The sequence below is a fragment of the Rhinatrema bivittatum genome, chromosome 12 (assembly GCF_901001135.1).
Source record: "Rhinatrema bivittatum chromosome 12, aRhiBiv1.1, whole genome shotgun sequence".
NCBI classification, from domain to species: Eukaryota; Metazoa; Chordata; class Amphibia; order Gymnophiona; family Rhinatrematidae; genus Rhinatrema; species Rhinatrema bivittatum.
In genome coordinates, this window is record NC_042626.1 from 19,642,917 (window position 1) to 19,665,321 (window position 22,405).

Genomic DNA, 22,405 nt, shown 5'->3' on the forward strand with positions numbered 1-22,405 from the left:
CTGACTTCCTGACAGAATTAACAATATGCTTGCTTAAACAAAAATGTCTTTGTTAACAAAAACTTTAAAGTTTTCAAGCTGTCTGACAAGCACAATACCTCGGGTAAGGAGCTCCGGAAGATGGGGGCTGCAGCTGAAAAGACAAAGGCCCTTGCTGTACTGATGGACTATCCAGGAGACCTCCCTGTGAGGACCTGAGCTGGACACCGTTATTACGTGTCCGAGCTGAGAGCCAGTGTGATTTCCAGGGAAGATGCTGTGCTCATCATGCTGGGGGGGGGCGGAGCTCTCCAGGCCCTCCAAACCCCCCCATGGTCGTGTCAGCATTCCTCTCTCCTCTTCCCTTTACCCCTCTTCTCCCTCACTCTTACCCGGTGGCGATTTCCTGCCAGGTCACAGACCCGGAACTTCCTCAGCTTGCTTCTTTTTCTCTGTTGCAGCTGGAATGGAAGGTGGCGGTCACTGCTGGCCCTGACCTGAAACCTTGGCAGGGGGGGGGGGGAGGGGGTTCTTTTAGGACACGTAACCACAGCTGCTAGCACAAGGGCGACCTGTGCCCTTTGCCACTTCAACCTGGTTGGTGGCATTGTCCATGCTGCATGTTCAGCCTCCTGCCTTGCCATTGATCAATTTTGGTTGCCGCATCTCAAAAAAGATATAATTGCGATGGAGAAGGTACAGAGAAGGGCGACCAAAATGATAAAGGGGATGGAACAGCTCCCCTATGAGGAAAGGCTGAAGAGGTTAGGGCTGTTCAGCTTGGAGAAGAGACGGTTGAGGGGGGATATGATAGAGGTCTTTAAAATCATAAGAGGTCTTGAACGAGTAGATGTGAATCTGTTATTTACACTTTTGGATAATAGAAGGACTAGGGGGCACTCTATGAAGTTAGCAAGTAGCACATTTAAAACTAATTGGAGAAAATTCTTTATCATTCAATGCCCAATTAAGCTCTGGAATTTGTTGCCAGAGGATGTGGTTAGTGCAGTTAGTGTAGCTGGGTTCAAAAAAGGTTTGGATAAGTTCTTGGAGGAGAAGTCCATTAATGGCTATTAATCAATTTTACTTAGGGAATAGCCACTGCTATTAATTGTATCAGTAGCATGGGATCTTCTTAGTGTTTGGGTAATTGCCAGGTTCTTATGGCCTGGATTGGCCACTGTTGGAAACAGGATGCTGGGCTTGATGGACCCTTGGTCTGACCCGGTGTGGCATGTTCTTATGTTCTCACCGTGAGTGTGGGCCCGGCTGCCATTGGAGCCCACTGAGGCAGTGCACAACAGCTGCACAGGTCTTTGGCTCTGCGGCTTTCACCAGTTGCCAACACCATCTCTGTGCTAGCAGACGCCACGTGCACATTCACATTTCCTTGCATGCCCCTTGTGTCTGTGTGGGAAATGTGTCTGGCTGCAGTACCAGCAGTGGTCACAAGGTGTCAGTATCATCTTTAAGAATAAAGCATATTTCCACTTTGTGGCCACTGCTGGAATGAAATGGCAGAGTCCCCAAGCATATTATTATAAATATGATGATGATATTTGATTACTTACAGTTTTCTTGGTTAATAGTAGTAATTGTATAGGTGGGATGAATTACTAATAGTTGACTTGATAAGCAGACCAACAGACATACCATTGTATTAAGAGTTTTCTAATAATATAATTAGCTATTAAAATTGGAAATAATGACACAGCCTGGCAGTGGATAAAGTGAATTTGACTTGCTACAGACTGTTCCAGTACATTTCTTCTTGTACCTACATTGCAAGCTCTGATGTACAGAGAAGCATAACTGAAAAGCTTCTTTGGGTGTTGGGAGCTTGCGTTATATATTTTAGATTAAAAATTCCTTGGGGGGGGGGTGCAAGATGAGGTGCCTTCATCCCCCTCCCCTCATGCTTCTAGATTACGTGGATTACTTAGTAGGGGGAGCTGCTGCAGCGCCGTCAGGGCTCATCTGATTCTCATCTGTCAACATCTGCTTGTACTGCCGTTTGAAGAATCCCAGCTGTCAACGACAATACAGGACAGGATCAGAGTTCAGCATGTGTCACACAGCACAGGTCACAGTACAGCACAGGAATTATCGCAAGGCACCACAATATGTTGGCTGCAGAGGTTACACCCTGTGAACTACAAAGGGCGGCTCGCTGTTTGGCTCTATGGAAATATTAAGAAGAGCATTGAGAGGCTGAGATCTTATCATCATGCCCTGGCTTCTGACTGAGGTTCATTCTTGACAAGGGTACCCATGAGACACTGCTGCCACAGTATCGCAGTACAGCACAGGCTGCAACACACAGTTTAGGATAAGAATGCAGCATGGGTCACAGAGGGCACGATCAGCGTGCAGCATAGGATGTATCGCACAGGATCAGAGTACAGCGCAGTAACTCAAATCGGAATATCAGAGCGCACACCGTAAAGCATAGGCTGCAGTGTGGATTTTCAGACCCGTGGCAGGAAACAGCACCGAGGACAGTGACAGATGGCGGTCGCAGGGCGTATTTTACAAGCTTTAGCAGGGGCAGTACTGAGGCTAGAGAGAGGGCACAGGATCTATTAGGTGAGCTCTGGTAGGGAATGGTACTGAGGACAGAGAGAGAGGCTATAGGATGTATTTAGTGAGCTATAAAAGGGAACAGTACTGAGGAGAGTGGCAGAGAAAGGGTGCAGGATGCATCTGGTGAGCTCCGGCAGGGAACAGCACTGAGGACGGTGACAGAGGCTGCAGAGTATGACTTGAGTTCTAGCCAGGAACAGTACTGAGAAATTCATGGTTGGGGGTTGCAGACTGATAGTACTGAGAGTGAGTAATCAGACCTGGAAGCTAAAGCGCAGACTACCATGAATTTTAAAGAGTGCTCAGCTGTAGTGACCTACCACCACGCAGGTAATATGCCAGGAGTAACAAGGGACAGTCATGGTTGGGGATTATTTGAAAGCCCTGTGCATATACTCATATGTCCCACCGTTTTGCATCTGTTTTGGTTTTTTTTCTTTATATATCAAGCAGATTGTGCAAATGTGACCAACGTCACTCTTGCTGAACACCTTTGTCTGAGAGCAGCCGCACGGATCAGTGAGGGGTGCAGAATTCGCCAGCTCAATCTCACCTTGTACAGCGCGGCGGTGATGAGCGCCAGCAGCACCAGACCACCCACGCTGCTGCCAATCACAACAGGCAGGTAGTTATATTCCTCGTACACCTCCACCGATGTTGCTATCTGTGGAGCACAGAGAGAGAGAGAGAGAGTGAGTGCATCCTACATCAGCATGCGACCGTGTAACACAGGGCCTTAACCTTCTGTCCTATCCTTCCTGTTTCGCCCTGGGGTCCCAGGGGGACAATGCCGCTGATTAACTTGTACGCATGGGAATAATAAATCATTCGCGTATACTTTATAGTTAACTCCACACTGTGGCGCCAAGCAAACATTAAAGGAAGGGACTGGGCGCTCCAACCCCTGTGGAACTCCAGTAATAACAGGATACCAGGATCATTCACTAGAATCAATTTCTACTTGGCTTTGATCCATTAAATAGGACTGAAACCATTTTAGCAGGGTGGCCGCTGCTGCCAGATCTCGAAGGCAGCGCAACAAAATTTTGATGATTTAAGGTAAGACAGCAAATGCGTCTAAAAGAATCATTGTGTACATAAAGCTGCTCTCGAAACCGTGTCTGATAGTGCGTAGAGACAATAATAAGGGTTTCAGTACCGAGATCCTCCTTAAATATCGACACTTATCTGGCTAAGCAGGATAAGTATCTCCATCCCAGAATGCCCCCATCCTGCCCATCATTCAGGTTAACTGTTTAACTAGATAAATAGTTAACTGGCAGCCACCAGCCGTGCCCAAATACTGAAATGGCGGCACATAGCCGGCTAAGTGGTACTGAATATAGACGTCTTACTTTTTAAAATCGAAAATTACACGCATATATTCCAACTCTGCCTCCTCCAGAAAGTCTCTCTGCAGTTTGAATAAAAGTACATATGGAACAGGGTTCCCCGCGTGCTTTTACGTGCAGAGTCCCGGGCTATTTTAGCACAGACGTTTACGCACGATAAAACGGCTTTGAAAATTACCCCCTAACCGCTACGTAGAAAAGAGGCGTTTGAAAAGGAGGCAGAGCTCTCATCTCGTCATGCGACTGCCCGTGCACTTACGCTGGTCCTGAGGAACCTCTCGCTCTGTGGGAAGATGTGGATGTACATCGAGCCACTGTAACCGATCTCGGCTGAGCTGAGCAGGGAAAGCTTCTTCTGCTTTGTCTGTAACATGGAGAAAGCGAGAGATGACCCCAGTGGCGTGGATGGGTGCTCTGATTCCTATTGTACCTCTCCTCCAAATTATTCATCATCCCCCACATCCCCCACCACCACACACCTCACTTATTAAAACCAGGACCAGGTTTGCCTTTCCTTTGGTCAAATGGCTACATCTGACTCTCCTCAGGGAGTCATCAGGCACAACCTATTTCCTCTCTCATTTGGATTTCATCAGGGAGTCATCTTCAGGCACAGATTCTCTTATTTCATCTGGTTCTCATCAGGGAGCTGTTGTGCACAGCCCCTCTCCATCACCTTTTCCATCTGGATCTCATCAGAGCACCATTATGCCATCTGCTTATTTCCTTTACCAGAGGGGCTCTGAAAATGAGGATCTTAGATTTCACGATAAAGCATCTTGCGGCGATCGGGGTAGAACGTTTCATGGCTCGGGCGGATACAGCCGGGTCTCTCACCTCTGGAATCCAGCCATAGCCGACTTCCCCTTCCAGCACAAACTGCAGCATCGTGTTGTTTTGGAGAGGCTGAAGGTCGCATTGAATCTTCTTGCATGTGGCTACACTGCAGTCCTGGGACAGAGAAGAGCGAGAATCTTACCCAGAATAATAATAATGATAATGCATGCCGTCTCCAAAAATAGAGGAGATGTGTTCCCACGGTGGGGGAGAAAGGGGAGGGGACACATCTGCCATTTCTGGAAAACTGTCCCCATCTTGTGACCACAGTGTAGCCCAGGAGTTCCCAGAGCCAGTCGGGTTTTCAGGATATCCACAGTGAATATGCACGAGAAATCTGCATGCATTGGTAAGCCAGCATATGCAAACTGATCATTGAGAATATCCTGAAAGCCAGACAAGCTCTGGGGTCCCCAGGACAAGTTAGGAGGTACAGACTGCAGAACTGCATCTTTATGCATTGAGGGGGTCATTAGGGTTTCTGCAGGCCTTAATGTATATTAAATGAGGGCATTATTTAACCCAGGCCTCAGAACACACCCAGCCAGTCAAGTTTTCAGAATATCCACACTGAATTTGTATGTAAACCTAGTTCATGCATATTTATTGTGGATATACTGAAAACCAGACTAGCTGGGTGTGTCCTGAGGACTGGGTTGAGAACGCCTGATTTAATGTATATCCCATAAACATTAGTCCGCATTACTGTTAATGCAGATGTCATGTGACATAACATGAAAAAAAATGTAAATGGGCTGATTACCAATGCCAAAGCATATTAAGCAAGTAATAAGTACTTAATTATGGATTACCGCAAATTGTGTTAGGGAAGGGCATTGCAATATCATGCCAGTAACTCAGAACCTTAGCTGCCGCTCTTGGAGCCTCAACCAGCAATAGAGGGGAGGATAAGCCGGAGTAGGGTTGCCAACTGGCTCCAGATTTTTCAGGTCAGGTTGAGCCAACTCCTGGTTTTACCCCATTGCATGCTGGGGTTTATTCTGATTTCCCTATTGTATTGCCTAAAAAAAGCAAGACTATAAGTACCTGCATGCAGGTGAGTAAAAGCAGGACTGGATCAACCTGTCCTGAAAAGCTGGAGCAGACACGTTTATTGAAAATATTTATTACCCTAAAATACTTTCTGCATTGGGGGATTCAGCATTCACTGGTAATGGGTAAAAATACTCCACATAGAAATACATTTAGTTTTTAAAAGAGCACAGTGCATAGCTCTCAGTTGGTATTGGGGCCACCGCAGCAAGGATGGCAGTGAGAGAAGGCAATTCTAGCTCTTCACCACCAGATGGCAGCACTAACAGTAATCAGGTGTCTGCTGCGGCTAGCCTGTGCCTGGCTGACGGAACCGCTCGCTGCCTGTGCTGACTGGACTTACAGAAAGCCAGCACCATGCAGCTCAGGGTTGCAGACAGACCCGGACCAGCCCTTTGCCCACAATGCTGCTTCTTTCAGATGACGTGCATTTTGGTCCTCAGCATGATCAGCTTCTTTTCGGTGACTTTCCAGTCAAATCTGCACCGCGGCTCTGCATAGTCTTGTGAGGTCTGGACACGGGCTATCCCAGCCTGAAGTTAACACCATCAAGTTTACCCAGAAGAGTGTGTGTTACGGGTTTAGGGGACGATGGTATGTGATCTCCTTTTCCAGGCTCTGTTCCTGCATCCTCTCTGCATTCATCCCCCTCCCCCCCCCCCCCACCAACATTCATACTCTCCACTTCCTCCCACCCCATTTTGTATGTTTAAAAATGTTTATTAAATGGAAAACAAAGGCAGAAAGCTTGGCACACAATTGTTTCTTGAGCACAGCAAGCCAAGGAAAGATTACATCCATTACAAGCAAGCATTTCTTTTGCGTGGCCCATAAACTTCCCCCCTGTTCCTTTCCCCACCCAAACCTCCGTCTTCAGTCATTGGGGCTGAGATCCGCTGGCAACAAGGTAATTTAAAATATCGGTCCATAGTAGTATGCGCCCTTTATACTCTGACCATGCCAATGAAACCCGCCCCATTCCCTTCTCCCGCAAACATCCTACCTCGATTCTGTTTGTCACATCACTCAGTTCAACTTCTCGCTTTCCATGGAGCGGCTGCTACTGCTTCTTTTTACGATCCCTTGCCTCCTACGCAGGGTGGGCAAACTTTGTTCCACACTGGGGGCTTGGGCCCGGGGAGTAAGAGACCCCCCCCCGTGGAAGTCAGGAGTGGCATTGGAGGAGTGTTTAACTTCCAGCCGTGCTCTCCTGCTCTCACCGCCGTTGACCAAGATCCAATTCAACGCTGCAGGCCAGATTAAAAGCACCAGTGGGCCGGACGTGACCCGCAGGCCTGTAGTTTGCCCACCTCTGCCAGCAAGCCTGCCTTAGTACAGGCTGCAGGTCACGCCAGGAGGAGTCCGAGATGCCCGCTCTCTTACTCCCACCTGTATTGGACATCACGGCAGTGCCAGAAGCCCTTAGCGCTCCTGAGAGGGAAAAGATGGAGAGAGCTCTCCTGTGCCTGGAGGAGGAAGCTGAAGCAGTCACTTATAAGGAGGTGTCACAGGAGAGACATCTTACCAGAGCCGGCTGTTGGCCCGTTGCCTCCACAATACTGCCCGATCCGGTGGTCTCGCCAATCTCTTTACACTCTATGTCCTGAGCCTGAGGAGGGGAAAGGGAGGAAAACAGGATGGTGAGATGGGTTCTGTCTATCAGGCAGTGGGGGAAAGAGAGAGAACTGGAAGCTTTATCCATAGAACCGAGTCGCATCTTAAGGGGCAGGACTCCTGGTATAATGCAGCAATTACGACCGAGGGCAGTGTAAGGTCAGACAAGAGTTCAATCTGATGCACCCCTCTCACTGCACAGCCACTACTGGGGGGTGAGCAAGGGACTTTCGATGGCTATTGTCGTATTTAAGAGGGGGCTGCAACTGAAGTCTACTGTCAGGCTGGAGTAACAGGAAGATGGATGTGAGCAACCAGACTAAGCTAGACAAGCCTGTAGGGGACCTGCTCTTTTAGCTCAGTGGCAGAACCCTTGGTTTGAAGCTGGAAGGTTACACGTTCAAATCAGAGGTCACAGCGGAGTCTCGCACACCACAAGTGAGTGGCTCTCCTTCCTGTTGAAGTGGGAAACTCCTTTCTCCAGTTTGTGTTTCCTACCCTATGTGGTCTGAGAAGCAAGAGCATCTCGCAGAATTCAGGTGAAATCTTCTGCAGGAATTTTTCTTTTCAGCCCATAACCTGTCTGGGGTGTTGGAAGCAGCATGTGTGCTTATTAGATGAAAGAGGAGAAAGCATGTAAATATGGGGGGTTTTTTTCCTGTCCGTGGGTTGAAGTTCTTCATGTTTTAGGTAATTCCCCTTGCTCATTAGTAAGAGATAATGGTAGAATTATCACTGGTGCATTGCACTGGGCCTACAAGTGCAAGGAGCCAGCAAGCTGCACCGGCAATACCGCACTGTGCGAGATGCCCACCTTTTCTGGCAGCATCTCGTCAGACCATTGTGCACTGCTGCAGCTGCTTTGGGATTTGTGGGGTTAATGTGAAAAGGCATCACACTACGACCAGATGAGTGGAAATAATAATCTACTGTCAGGAGTCTGAAGTGGGTTTCGGCCCAAACCACTGACGCCTTTCTTCAAGCCGACTCCCTCTGCGACTCTGCCCCTACCTTCTCTTGAGTCACTCCAGTGACGCTCCACACGAGGGCAGTGCCGAATCGTACTGGGAGTGAAAAAGTGACTGTAGCATTCAAACTCCGCCGGCCAAGGTTTTCCACCTATCAAAGAAAAAAACAATTTAATTCACAGATTAATAAACAAATCAGGGGTGAGATTCGTTCCAAAGCTCGGTGGTAAGAAACTTGAGGGGCCAGGTGTCCGATTAAGAACAGGATCTTGGATGCTCATCTGCTCAGGATGGTAAGGTCCCAAAGAGGAAAGCAAACTCTGACTCGGATAAGAAGAGAGATCCTACAAGTGGTCAAGCCTGACCAATTTGTAGGAGTGTAAATCAGAAAAACTGGACTAAATGATCTTTATCTGCCATCATCTGCTGCGTTACTATGCCTGCATACTTGTCATGCTTCGGGGCGACACCTGCAAGGGTCACTGCAGTAGGAGAATGTTTAATCAGTGGATGTTAAAGAAGCAGTAAACTGAAGAGATATGAGCTGGGAGTCTGAACAGACAGACAGACACATACACACCCCCATCAGCATTACCTGAAGGGCAATTTTTTAAAAGCCATTTCTGTGCTTACAAGGGTATTTTAACTGCAAAAATGGGGATCTTAGAGAATTGCCCATCCTATAAGTGGGTAAAACTATGTGTATAGGGTCTATTTGGCTTCTGTAGCTTGCCAATGGATTACAAAGCTCAAGGTGTTTGCTTTTTAATATCATTAGATAATAAAGTCATTCTTCTCCTTACTCATCTCTTAGAAGTGTATCTGCTGATAAGTAAGTGCGTCTCCCCACGATAAGTCCCCAGCCAGCTAACTTGGGGATGGGCCCTGGGCGGATCGGGGCAGCACCACTAAGTCAGATAACTTATCCAGCTAAGTGGTGATATTAAGACCTCAATTTAGACAGATACAACTTATCTGGCTAAGCAGAAACATCTACACAGATACTCATTGGTTTAGCTGTGCCACTGAATATCTTTGTAACTTAGTAAGTGTTATCTGGCTAAGTTACTTAGCCATATAGCTATGAATATCTATCCCCATCTGTCCAGGTGACCCCATTATTCCACTCCTCTGGGACTCTCAGCACGGAACTATTCCCTTTACTGGTTATAGACATCTTTTTTTGTTGTTTTTTTTTTACATTCTTATGTACTGCGGAGAGTAAACGGTACACAGGGATGTGGCTTTCAGGATCTTTCTGCCTTATTACCTGATACACGTGTCTCACCAGCTTCTTTTCCTCCTGATTCTTCTCTGAAAAATTCACATAACGAATGGACTCTTCCTCAATTCTTTAAGGAAAAAAAAGAGGAGAAATCGGAATATAAACCTTGATTGATAGCCTTGCTGCTTCCTTTTCTGCACAGGATTAAGGATTTCGCTATAAGACAGTGAAGTGTGTAATTCACACCAGGAGTCTAATTCACTGAAGGCATTTTCCCCATAGATGTTCTGTGCGAGGAAGGTGACAGGTCCGGTCTCTGAGAGGCCAATATTCAAATGCCTGATCCAGCTAACGTCCGCAGTTAGCGGGAGAAACCTTACTCTGTCAGTTCCCCCCACCCCAACAAAATTTTGTCCAGGCCAATGGTAGCCTGCACAAAAATGTAGCCGGACAAAAAGGCGTGTTCGCAAGGCACAGTTAAAGCTTGCACAGCAGTTTGCTTCTACAATTTTAAAACAGCCCATATTTTGCCTTATAATTCTCTGCAAAAAATACTCAGAAAACTATGCACAAGCAAAGTCTCTTGTTCAAAAAAACATTGAGATGTTTGCTGTATCCAAACATAAATCTTTTTAAATTAATTATCACTATGATGATATAAAATGGTTGTGTTTGGCTGACACCAGGTTGGGTTATTCATATCGTGACATTGTAGTGCTTTCCTTGTACCTCTATTCTTCAGTGTTTTTATGTTTGCGTAGTGAAGATATTTGAGTATTTATTTGACCACAAGATGGCTCGCACCCAGCTCCTCTGCTATTCATTGCCGATGTGTACTTTGCTTAGCTTTGCTTTTTGCTTTTGTTTGGCTCCTACAGGCCCCCCATTGGTTTATACTTTACTGGGCTTCTATCTCTGGCACACACCCTTTTACGAGCAGGTTCACTCCAAATTTGATGGGAAGCTCCGCGCTGTGAACACTCTGTGGATTCTGCTGGTCCTGATTGTCACTAGAGAAGGAAAGAAAAAGTGTGAAAAATATGTTTCTCTGTGAAAGCATTGTGCTCCCTCCCCCTCCCCCCACTGCTACCAGCAAGAACTAAAAGTAACTGGGGTTTGACTGGGATTCCTTGGAAGGGAATGAATGCCACAGCAAAATTCCATCCGTAAGAAAATGACAGGGTGCAATACATGTAATGTCCAGGAGATGGTGCCATTGCTTCTCAAATGCCAGCTGAATTCTTTTGGTAGGAAATTAACTTTGATTTACAGAGGCAGTGACTGTGGGCCAATGACTTCCCCCTGAACATTTCAGAGCTCAGCCTATGAGCAGATGGTGCCAGGGCTGGCTTTAGACGTAAACACAGGCACTTGTCTTGGGTGCCAAATTCTGAAGACGCCTGAAAACGGAGACTCCTCCCACTGATTTCCAGGGAAAAATTCTCCTACCCCGAGTTCTCTGACCCTGGATGGTGCAGTCGTGCTTACCAGGAAATCATTGCCTCACGGCGCAGCCGCACACCCAGGCTGGCACAAGGACCCAGTGAGAGCTCTGCGCTACTTTCAACCAGGGAGGAGACCCAGGGTAACAGCAGGCGAGGAGGAGAGGACGAGGAAGCAAGAAAGTTTAGAATTTATTATCCCGTCCTGGAAAGTTTCCAGACTGGACGCAGACTCTCAAGGGTTTTTTGGACCCTGCTCTGGGTCACTGGAGATTTTTCCCAGCTGCTCCAGGGCAGCAAATCAGAACAAAAAAAACAAAGAATAAAAGAAAAGCCATAGCCTGAGAACCTCCTCCTGCCCATGGCCATAGCTGAAAACCAAAAGCGGGTTTACAAGTTTCAGCTTTCTCCCAGCTGAGCTGTATTTACTGACTAATCCTCAAATATCTGTCACCTTCCCAGCATCCCTGTACTTGGTTCCTAGTTTGCTGGCTTCCCGTTACTGTATTGCACTTTTTCATTAGAGCTCTAAAGGTTTATAAGCGATTTGCTTAGCCCATTGCCTGCTCATTTTATTTATTTATTTATTTTGAATTTTTATATACCGACATTCTTGTATCAGATACAAATCATACCGGTTTACATTAAAACAGAGTATGCAGGAAAATAGGTTTCCTAAGTCAAATACATTGAACATATTTCATGACTGGGAATCGAACATTCTCCAGGAACAGCTGGTAAACCCTTTATTATTTTGCTGTGCTCGGAGGGGGAAGGTCGCCCCAGTGGCTTAGTGGAGACCTGTGTTTGATTCCAGACTGCAAGTTTCTGCTTCTCAGGCAGGCCAGGGCCCGGAATATGTATTTATTTTGATTTTTATATTCCACTTTTTTGGCACGTCAAAGCAGACTACATTCAGGTATTGTAGGATACTGCGGAGGCAGCATTCACTGCCCCTGGAGAGGAGGCAAGGGCTGTCTCAGACCCTGCACGGTGGCAGCACCTAGCTGAAGTCTCTAGCTCCTGGCCAAGGGGCTGGGCCACATGAGAGCTGGGAATACAAAATGGGGAGCCAGCCCCCTCCCCACCCGGCTCGTTGCAAATGACACCGTAGACCAGTAGAAGCTGCTTCAGATGCAGCTGAAAGCCCGAGGAAGCAGGAAAAATTCTCCCCTTCCATATTTTCCGTAGCCTGCTCTGTAACCAGGACTTCCCTGTGAGCAGGACTTTGAATAAACGACTTGTAGCAAGAGAAGCCTTAGCTATGAATGTTCGGCAGAGAAAGCAGGCAGAAGATGGGATGGCACCCAGATGGGCTAAGAGCCTGTAAAATCACGGGCCGCCCATAAACAGACCTGTCTGTACCACAGTATATTACTATCTTGGGGACGCCAGCAGCAGGCAACCCTGGCTGCATCCCTCCGAGGGAGAAGGAAGTTGCTGAGGCCATGCCTGGCACTTTGTTCACGGGGCGATTATATGTCCCAGCTGCTCCTCTGAAGAAAAAAATGCAGAAGGGGCTCCCACACTCACCTGGTAACATTGGCATTAATCTTCAACGTCTGACCCCAGGGTGCGTCCGCAGCGACATCAAAGGTGGCCACGAAAACAGCCTGAAAACAGAATCCCAACACGAGAGAGATGAAAGCAGGATCACATGTGTACAATATGCTCTCATATATCTCTCTTTCACTCCTCCTCACTCTCTGTTTCTCTGTCTCCTCTCACTCCCCTCTGAGCCGGATTTATTACATTTTTTTCCTCATCGACTCAGACTGGAAGAAATCTCTCTCCTTGTGTTTCTCTCTCTCGCGCTCCCTGTCTCTGCGTCTGTCCCTCCATCTCCCTCTCTGGCCGAGGGGGATACGGCAGAATTTAAAACGATTAAATAATCTACCTCGGGGCCTTGGAATCTCTCAGCCGCAGGCGAAATTGCCCCGACGTTCATCACTGCCCGCGCGGCTGCAAAATGCACGGGAACTTTCCGCTGGCTGCCATGCACCAGTTCTCAGAGGGGAGGGTCACATGCACGCGTTCCCTTTGAAAATGAGAGATTTGCTCCCGCTTTCTCTGTGGGTAACTTTTTTTCCGTGGAAATGCAGACCTAAGCGTATTTATTGGCTTCCCCCGACCTAACCCTGCCCCCGGGGAGCTCCTCCGCGCATGCTGCGTGGCAACGCCCGGACCCCCGTCAGTCCTTTTTACCTTGGTGAATCGCTTCTGAAAATGACTCTCTCTATATTTGCTCATCAGGCAAGTCTTTGTGTGCGTGTGGTTTGGGGGGGTGGGGGCGGGCCAGTCTCTCTGCCGCCGTGCCTCGAGTGTCTCGGTGCATAGCGGGCCGGCTCCGTCTTACCCTGGATCCTGCCTTGAAGATGGGGTGGTTAATCCTGCAGGAGCTGTTCCTCGTCACGTCCTCCTCGGCGCTCACGGTGGCATCGCAGCTGATAAAGATTCGCTTCTCGGGCTGAGGGAAGGAAAGAGTTAATCACATCTATCCTCTGTTTCAGGTGCAGTGACCGCAGCTTTGGGGATCAAGAGGTGTCTTTCCCCTTTAAATCTCTCTCTCACTGCTCCTTCCTTCCTTCCCGATATCTCTGGAGTGGAGGGTGATCCATCCCTGCTGTCTGAGGAAGAAGAGGCGGGGGTCTTGAGATAGAACGTGACAAGATGGAGACCATTGGCGAGGAGGAGAAGTACCTGGATGGGCTAATCTGGGGGAGGGGAGAAAAACTCTCAAAACTGGTCGGCAGATAAAAATGACGATTTTCCTTAAAACCCATGGATTTATGTACAGACCGATGTTTTTCTTTTTCTTTTTATTAAAGAGGATGCCCAGCTGCCAAAATCCACCACTCAACAAAGTCCGTAGAGCTTTCCCACAGGTCCGCTGCAGAGTTTGCTGTCATGGTCAAGCCTGGATTTAGGTGCAAACACCAAATATTCAGGGCAGAGAGGCGCCTGCTCCTGCTTGCTTTAGGACCGTGCGCAGAGCTTCAAAGGAGCACCACCCTGGGTGCCGAAATTTTAAATTCGGCCTTGGACACGGTGCCAGTATATAAAGGTCAGGCAGCACAGTGGAGAAATCTGCTCACTTACACTCAGGAGAGTGACTTTGCGGTAGGACAAGCCTGAAGGGTAGAAGAACTTCACCAAGCTGTCATATGAATCTTCCCCATCGTTCTGGACAGAGATGGTCAGATTAATGATGGCGGTGATCCCCACACTGACGACAGAGAGCCTGCGGCAGATCAGAGAGAAGCATCAGTAACAGCAGCCTTCCCCGCCCTTCTACTCTGTCTCCACAAGATGGCGCCATTAATCCACCTACCACTGCACTGCTATACAAACACACACACAAGAGACAGTCCCTGCTACCAAAATCAACCTTTAGAGGTCTATGTGCTAAAGGGTGTTAAACCGGGCAGGTTAACATGTGTTAACTGCTCTTTCTAAAATGGGTGGTAAATTACTAAAATTATATGCAAAATGCGTGCGTTAAATTGAATGGGGTGGATTTTCAAAAGGTTGCAATGGCTGACTTCAGGAGTTAGCCAGTTAAATCTCTGCTTCAAAACTTTTTTCTCCCATTGACCAGCAAAATTTGACCCCCTAAATTCACAAGGTGGGCAGATTTAGCTGTCAAAAGGGGAGGGCGGCTCCTGTGGCGGACTCACGGCTTAGCTGGGCAGTGCTGATTTTCAGTGTTAACCGGCTAAGTTTAGGAAAATTCTCAGCAAAGGCCTAACTGGCTAGATTTGGCTGATAACGTTTCTAATGATAACGGGCTGGTTATAACGGGTAACGGATAACGGGCTGCTCGGCGGCCCTTTGGGATTTGACCCCATAGCAGCCATCTAAACGCTGACTGGTCAGAGACGGGCTGTGACATCGCTGCGGTCCCACCACACAGCGGGACTGCCCGGTCTGAAGACACAGAAACTCTCAGGAAATGAAGGAATGCAACTTAAAGAGGCGCCGCGGTTCCTGAACGTGCACTCCACAGGCATGCCACCTGCGTTTTAGCCACGTCAGTGGCTTTCAGAAAACGTCCCGGGGCACAGTGCACAGGAAAGTAAGAATGTGCTTCGATGCAAACTGCGGAGAGCTGTTCTGGTGGGGGGAAAGAGGAGGTGTGAGCTTGGGAGAGTTAATCTGTGCGCGGATTGGGCCCAAGCATTTTCAAAGCAAACCTGTGCGCCCGGTTTCCCTTTGAAAGTGCAGGCTGGAGTCCCCGTGGGCAAGTTACAGGCAGCCTCTGGCCTTACCCTCCCTATGTCCTGAAATGCCAGTTACCGTTTCCTCTACGTTTTATTCAACGGCGGGGGAGGGGGGTGGTTACTCTTTGGAAGCTCATGGACTCTTTCCAAGATGTTTCTGTAACGATCCCTGGAGATTTGTTTTAACATCTTTTGAAAAGAAGGTTTCCCCTGGACTCCTGGGCTGACGAGGATGGTAGAAACTCTCTAACTGCGCTCTTACCCGGAGAAGTTGAAGGATACTTTTAGCTCGTCTTTGCAAACATTATCAGCACCACAGTTCCTCTCGAAGGGCAACTAGGAGAAATGTGAAAAGAAAACTTTAAAGCAGGATATGGAACATCCTAGGAGATGAGGGCGGGTGGGGGGAGGGGGGTTTGAGGTTCGAACGTGAACCCTCTGGCGCGCGCAGCTCTCTCCGATCCTAATGGAGAGATCCATTCTCCTTGGCAGTAAGACGTCCAAACCTTTATTAAACCCAGCCATACCACTGGCCTTGACCACATCCTGCACTAACTAATTCCACGGCTAAATTGTGCTTTGCCTGAAAGCATATTCGCTTATTTATTTTGGAAATCTGATGTACCGCTGTCTACAGGGATGCACGGTGCGGTTTGCATGGTGACACGCAGAATGAAAGCATCAACGTACGAGTCAAGAAATAAAACTTTTGAGGCAAAACAAGTAAAAGCAAAGACTTTCTTAAATATGTTGAAATCTTCTGTCAGTTTCATGGAGTGTGTGTCCCCTATTCCCCTGCCCCACTCTACTCACGGCTTCATAAACCTCTGTCACGTGGCTTCTCAGTTGCCTCCTCCATGTGGGAGAGCCCTAACCTGTTTAGCCTTTCTTCACAGGGAAGCCGTTCCACCCCGTCTATCATTTTTGTTGCCCTTTTATCTTTTTCCAGATGGGGGTGATAGTCTCCATTTTATTCTCCACTCCTTCCCGAATAATTCCTAACATTGCAGTGGAGTCATGCTCCCGATACCCTCTGCGGCGAAGGCCGAAGCAAAGAACTCCTTTTGTTTCTCTGCCTTGGCCATTTTCCTTCCCGAGTACCCCTTTCACCCCCTGGTCATCAAGAAGGTCAGCTTCCAATAGCCCACATGGTTGTAAAGCAGGCGGGCAAATGCTTTATGCTAATTTTTATGCTTTTAGCAGTGGTACCAAAACACAGGTAGTCTCTCTTTGGTAGAATGAATGGAAGGTAATCAGGTAAAAGCCGCGGCAAGCTTTGCACCCAGTCTTTTGTGCAGGTGTACTCGGAGTGTCGTGCACACAGCCCATTAGTACAGGGGATTGCAAGGTGCAGCGAGTGTGCACGTTACACTTTTTGGGGGTGGCGTGCATGCTGTCTGAGCACTTTGGCAGGGACCCAAAACGATTATGTGTGCATTGCCTGTTCAGAGCCTTTTCGGCCTGCGTTTAGTGCACAGGCCCCCGAGTCCAGCACAGTCTAATTCTCCCATCTTCATTTCTAGGCGTCTGGCATTTGCATATCAACAGTGAAATGTGTTCTGTTTAATCCCATTGACAAGCTGCTTATTACTAGCAGTTGATTCAGGTCATTACTAATTAGATAATTACCTACCTAGAATGGATGATGGGCGGGCAATACATTTTTTAAATAAAATTTGTTTTAAAATATTTTTTTGAATGAATACAAAGGGACACATTAATCTATTCTCCGAGAGCAGGACAGGACTTGTCCTGTCGGGGGCCGTCCTCACTGTTCTCTCCCAGATTCTTGTCGAGTTTGAGCACCAGAACCACTAATAAATAAATAAATAACCAGCAGCACCAGTCGCAGGACTTTCATGCCACTCTCAGGATCTCCGCAAACGGGTTGACGGTCAAAACGTGGGGAATCTGAGGAGATCTGACCTCAGTGCACCGCTGTCTGCTTGCATCCAAACAACCCAATGGAACTAGTAACCATGCTGGTAATGAAAAATTATTAATTCTAATTCAGATTGGCATTAAAATGATAATCAGTAGCAGAACTGAGGACAACTTTCAAAAAGGCATTTACCTAAAAACTCAGGTAAAAGGAGACACCGACTTTCCCAGTGTGCCAGCCTCTGGCCGCTCTAAAATAGGGAACTCCTGGGGATATATTTAGGTTGGGAAAGGGATACAACCCCTATGCATTTTGATTTTCAAATCTACGTGCGCCATTTCACCCTGACTGGCCGCAGGTGCCAATGTATGCAGGTGCTTTTAAATGCCTACCGTGTGCAAGCACCAAAAATGCTGATGCACATTTCCACCTCTGAGTACTATTCAGTGTTGGCCCCGTTGTTACTAATTTGATGGGTATTATGAGTGGTGACAGTGATGATGTCTATGTTGGTGATAGTAGTGATGATGTTGGTATATTGGTGATGATGGTGATTGTGATGTCAGTGGTGACAACGATGATAACAGCGATGTTGACAATGATGCTGCCACTCACCTCTGCAGTGATATGTGTAGGCACGTCATCCCTCAGGACCGGACTGAGATCATCCGCTGAAGGCATTGGCTCCCTTATTAGCAAGTACTCCAGTTTCAGTTCGATGGGTGCCAGGGTGTCCCTAATACAGTCCTGTAAAAGAATGCAGGTGGGGGAAGAAAAGGCACTCTCAGAGAGCGTTTCTTTCTTACCTCTTCCAGATTCTCAGTATTTAGCACAGCCTATGGTGGTGTTTTCTGATAAAACCTCCCTGCACATATAAAGCAGGTGCAAATGTTCACGTATTTTCTCTTGCACCTGCCTACGTTGGCGCACAATCCGCAGGTAAAAAGTAATCATGGGCTTTGTCCCAATGTGAACATTTTGAAAATTCTCCCCAAAATTTGTTTAGGTCTCATATGGGCCACTCTGGGGGCAATCATGAATAGCCCTCAATATTTGCACATATATTATTGCAATTTTCTAAGGGAAACTATCGGAGTAGTTGAAATTAGCAGCCACAAAATGTGCACTCTGCACCTGCTATTTGTCCGGGCGCTGCCTCGCCCCTCTGACCTCAGCACACTCCCGGGAATCCCCTCTTTAGTACGGCCAAGTGTGTGCAGGCTGTGAAAGCTACTGAAGAGGACAACTTTCAACTGGCTCAGTGTACCCGGATCAAATATGCATTTCCTCGGCTTTGAAAATTCAGCAGGTAAACAACTGCAAGGCCTGTATAATTCCTGAAATTATTCTGCAGGCCCTGGCCACGTTTCTGTTACATCTGAGCACCTGCTCTCAGGAAAAGAGAGCGATATAGAGAGGTAATGCGGAAGCGCAGTGTCCGAAGTTTAGCAGGACTGGCAAAGGCCTTTAAGGGATCATTTTTCAAAAAGATTTCCCTGTGCAAACTCCTTTGAAAATTAACACCCTCCACCCAGGCCCTGCGTGGGGAAAAGCGCACACACACACTGTCAACGGAGAGCATACGTTTCCCTCCCCCACCGATAACTGATAGGTGCAGCAACTTCCCCACGTACCCTGCAGCCGCAAGGATTCCCTGCAGACTGCCAGCCTGCGGGTGCCGCAAGCACCGAGGAGGATCTCAAAAGCAACCGATTAAAAAGACCCTAAAATAAAACTGAAGCACCTTAGCCCAGGTGTGGCCTACAAGTGCAGGCTACTAAGAGTTGCAGATTTTACCGACAGTGTAAAATCTGCAACTCTTATATTTACACATAAAGTAAGGGACACACTGCAGCTTGTTAGTAACCTGTGCTGCATTGCATCTAGGTAATATTTAATGGGGTTTGTTACCTGCTTTCTGGAATACATGATTCACCCAAAGTGGTTTACAGTACATTAGAATAGAAGCATATGAGCAAAGGTCAATAGCAGCTTTACAAATATTATATATATATATATATATATATATAACAATTTAAGGGCACAGCAAAATCATATTGTCCTTTGCAATCAAAGATGCACCTTAAGATTATATTTTATGTAAGCAATGCTGTATCATAGTCTGTTCTTCGGTGAACACAGCTCACCACGTGACCATTATTTGTAAGGCAAGATGATGCATTTGTTTGCCATTTTCTTCTGCAGCCAGCAGCATCCAGACTCCCCTAGAGGTCTCACATCCCATGCTCTCCGGGCCTGACCCTGCTTGGCTGGCATCCATGCCATTATATGACTATAATGAAAACTCACCAATAACGAGACCGAAACGTCTTCACACACCGGGGACCCTTGGACTGTCACTCTTCTGCTTCTGGTCTCGGTATTCTTGCTATTTGCGAACACGGCTCGGGGGTTCTGCCTTAGCGAGTCCAGGAGGAGGCTATAGTTGAGGTTGACTGAGAAAGGCTCTGCGGTATATTAGAGGTACTGAGTTGAGTGTCGGAGGTACTGATGAAGCATGCACAGATATGAAGCTGACACCTGGAGCCAGCCTCCCGTTGGAGGGATAAGCTGGAATTTAAGTGAACCTGCGATAAGCACAGCAGATCCTCAGCCGGGGGAAGTGAAAGGGAAAACCAGGGTTCAGGGTAGGGTGTGTGGGATTGCAGTTTTTATCTGCTGTCATATTCCATGTTTCTGTGATAATATTTCTATAAAATCTGTGCCGTAGTCCAGGCTAGCTGGAACGGGACGGGGTGGAAGGGATAAGAGGCAGGAAGCTACAAGATAGTGATTGGATCATTCACTAGGATTATATATGGGAAAAAAAGGTAAATGTAAAGTAAAACAAACAGAGAAGGGTCCGAGGTTACAATTTCAGCGCTTGGATAAATACAGTGTTCTCAATCGCCAATCTGCCGGTTAATTGATTTCCAATATTCTGAAAGTTATCTGTGCCAATAACTGAAACACACGTTGGGGAGCTGTCACTTCCTTGTTGCACTGCTCTGATGGATCTTCCTTAAAGAACTGTAATTTGCTCAAGGCAGCGTTTTGTGTACTGGTGTCCTTGGCTGGTCGTGAGGACATTTTGGGGTTTGGTTTTTTTTTTATTGTTTTGGTATAAATTCTCAGGCCCGTGGGAGTGGAAGGGTGGGTTCAATGAGAAGATCCATAGCTGGAGGAAGTGCTGCCTGGATCGTCTACAAGAAGTTAAGCACAGCCGGTTAAAATTTAGCTGTTCAGCGGGGAGGGAAATTCAAACCCTGAGGTTTGTCCGGCTAGCTTCAAAGGTTAGCCGGACAAAGCTTTTTGACTGTGAGCCTTCTTGTAAACTACGGTGCCTAAAATCAGATGCTCAGCTCAGGAAAATTCATTAAAAGAGACAGAAGTAGGAGTCTAGTGAAAGTTAGGCACCTGGATCTTTTGAATATCACTCTAAGAGCTCAGCCTTTGTGCCAGAAGTGTTGTAGCCCTCTTTCTGGATTTTAGGTTTAATTTCTCACCTTTTCAAGTCCCAGCTCAAGGTGACTCACAATCAGCCACTCTAGGGGTTTCCCTGTCCCCAGGGGGCTCACGGTGTCTTTAAACAGGTGGCAAACGCCTTGCGGTAGTGACAGCGGGCAGTGTTTTATTTTGCTCCCAATAAGGCCAAAATGGTAAGGAGATGCTTTGCACGCAAATACTTAGAAAGTTGCATGCAAAGCAGCTCATTCCTAGGCAAATTCGTGGTAATAAATTAATGCGGCTTGCCTGAAAAATTGCAGGCCCCGCATCATTTTCACGAAAGTTAAGCTTCAGCTCTGGAGTCGCACTAACGTTCCCCGAGAGCACGGGGACCCTGACACAGCCCATTTCCCCTGGCAGAGAGGGTTAAAGGGCCAGAGTGGCCTGAACAAAGCCTCCCCCCCCCCCAAAAAAAAAAAAAAAGTGTAGCAAAACCCTGGGGGTCTTGTGAGACCCTCCTGCCCCGCCCCCCCCCCCCCTCAAAGCAAGGACATTAAAACAAAAAAAGTTTTAAAATGAGCAGCGCAGGCTCCTCCCCCTCCATCCCACCTGTGAAACCCTGGTGGGGCCGTTTTCTCAGGGATGGCGCAGGGCCCCACTCAGCCGCCGGTGGGGGGGGGATCGGGGGGATCCTGGAAGTCAGGAGCTTAGAATTTGAGGGGAGGGACCTGCACCACTCATCTTGAAAACTTTATTCGTTCTTGCTTTGGGAGTCACTTCTTGAGGTGGCGGAACAGGGGAGGGGGTGGGCAGTTAGGACGGGGGGAGGGGTCTCACAAGACACCAGGGGTTTTGTTACACTTTGGAGGGGCGGGGGGGCTTCGTTAAGGTCACTCTGGCCCTTTAACAAGATGGCGGCAGCGGGCTGAGGGGCATTTGTGGGGTAACTAACCCGTGGTATTTCTCCCCGCAATAAATTTTACTGCCAGGGAAAATACCACCAAGTACTGCACCTTAGTAATCCTCCTCCTCCGGGGCAAAATAACCTGTATTTAATGGATTTCCTTTTGCAAAATAATGTTTATTCTGTAGCCAGTTACATAAAGAATAAAAGCAGGCAACGTGCCATCGGAAGAAACACATCTCAAAGGGCCTTGGCGTGTCCACCACAAAGCCAGTGCAAAGTATAAAAGCGATTCACAATAAAACATGCAAAAAAAAAACCTTAAAACCATCACAGACAAAAGCCGTGGGTGAGCCGTTAAAACTCACTGATTCAGCCCCCAAACACCTTCCCCGGCAATGACCCCCTAAGCCTGTACCCGAGGCAATGGAGGGTGAAGTGACTTGCCCAAGGTCACAAGGGGCGGCAGCGGGATTTGAACCCTGGCTTCCCAGCCTGCTGCTCTGACCACTGGGCTACCCCCCCCCCCCTGACTCCTCCTGGCGTGCGGGGAAGACGAACATGTTTGCTGATATTGTAATGATGTGACTTTGAATTTCCATGTCACCCCCCAGCAGAGGCTCCTTCCCAGAGAGCTGCAGTCCCTCCCATCCCCCCCCCCGGGGATCACTGTGCCGCACATACCTAGAGTGTCTTGCGTGACTTTGGTTACTTGAAGACACAGCTTGGCGGTGGCTTTGAATTTGTTGGAAGACCCCGGGACCGAGCAATCAAAATCCAGCAGCGGGACTTGAGCCGGGGTGAAGGTTACCTTTATAGTCACCCCGAGAATGGGCTGTGACCTAAAAACGGGGAAAAAAAGAGAAAAGTGAGGTTCTCGTCCCTCCTGACCCGAGCGT

The 22,405-nt window shown here is 47.8% G+C and overlaps 1 protein-coding gene across 2 annotated transcripts in view; it reads right to left on the minus strand.

Moving 5' to 3' along the window:
• Nucleotides 1-1,106: 1,106 nt before the first annotated feature.
• Nucleotides 1,107-22,405, minus strand: part of LOC115074096 (integrin alpha-D-like) — a 59,976-nt gene continuing 38,677 nt past the window's right edge. For both annotated transcript variants that reach the window (XM_029573241.1, XM_029573242.1), the window contains 15 exons: nucleotides 22,191-22,348; nucleotides 19,466-19,623; nucleotides 17,771-17,902; nucleotides 15,536-15,609; nucleotides 14,153-14,294; nucleotides 13,410-13,520; nucleotides 12,587-12,666; nucleotides 10,538-10,621; nucleotides 9,657-9,738; nucleotides 8,430-8,537; nucleotides 7,330-7,413; nucleotides 4,752-4,865; nucleotides 4,174-4,278; nucleotides 3,116-3,226; nucleotides 1,107-2,007 (listed from right to left, as the gene is read on the minus strand). In XM_029573241.1, coding sequence (XP_029429101.1) covers nucleotides 1,915-2,007; nucleotides 3,116-3,226; nucleotides 4,174-4,278; nucleotides 4,752-4,865; nucleotides 7,330-7,413; nucleotides 8,430-8,537; nucleotides 9,657-9,738; nucleotides 10,538-10,621; nucleotides 12,587-12,666; nucleotides 13,410-13,520; nucleotides 14,153-14,294; nucleotides 15,536-15,609; nucleotides 17,771-17,902; nucleotides 19,466-19,623; nucleotides 22,191-22,348 — 1,636 coding nt within the window. In that variant the 3' untranslated portion in view covers nucleotides 1,107-1,914. The remainder of the gene's footprint in view (nucleotides 2,008-3,115; nucleotides 3,227-4,173; nucleotides 4,279-4,751; nucleotides 4,866-7,329; nucleotides 7,414-8,429; nucleotides 8,538-9,656; nucleotides 9,739-10,537; nucleotides 10,622-12,586; nucleotides 12,667-13,409; nucleotides 13,521-14,152; nucleotides 14,295-15,535; nucleotides 15,610-17,770; nucleotides 17,903-19,465; nucleotides 19,624-22,190; nucleotides 22,349-22,405) is intronic.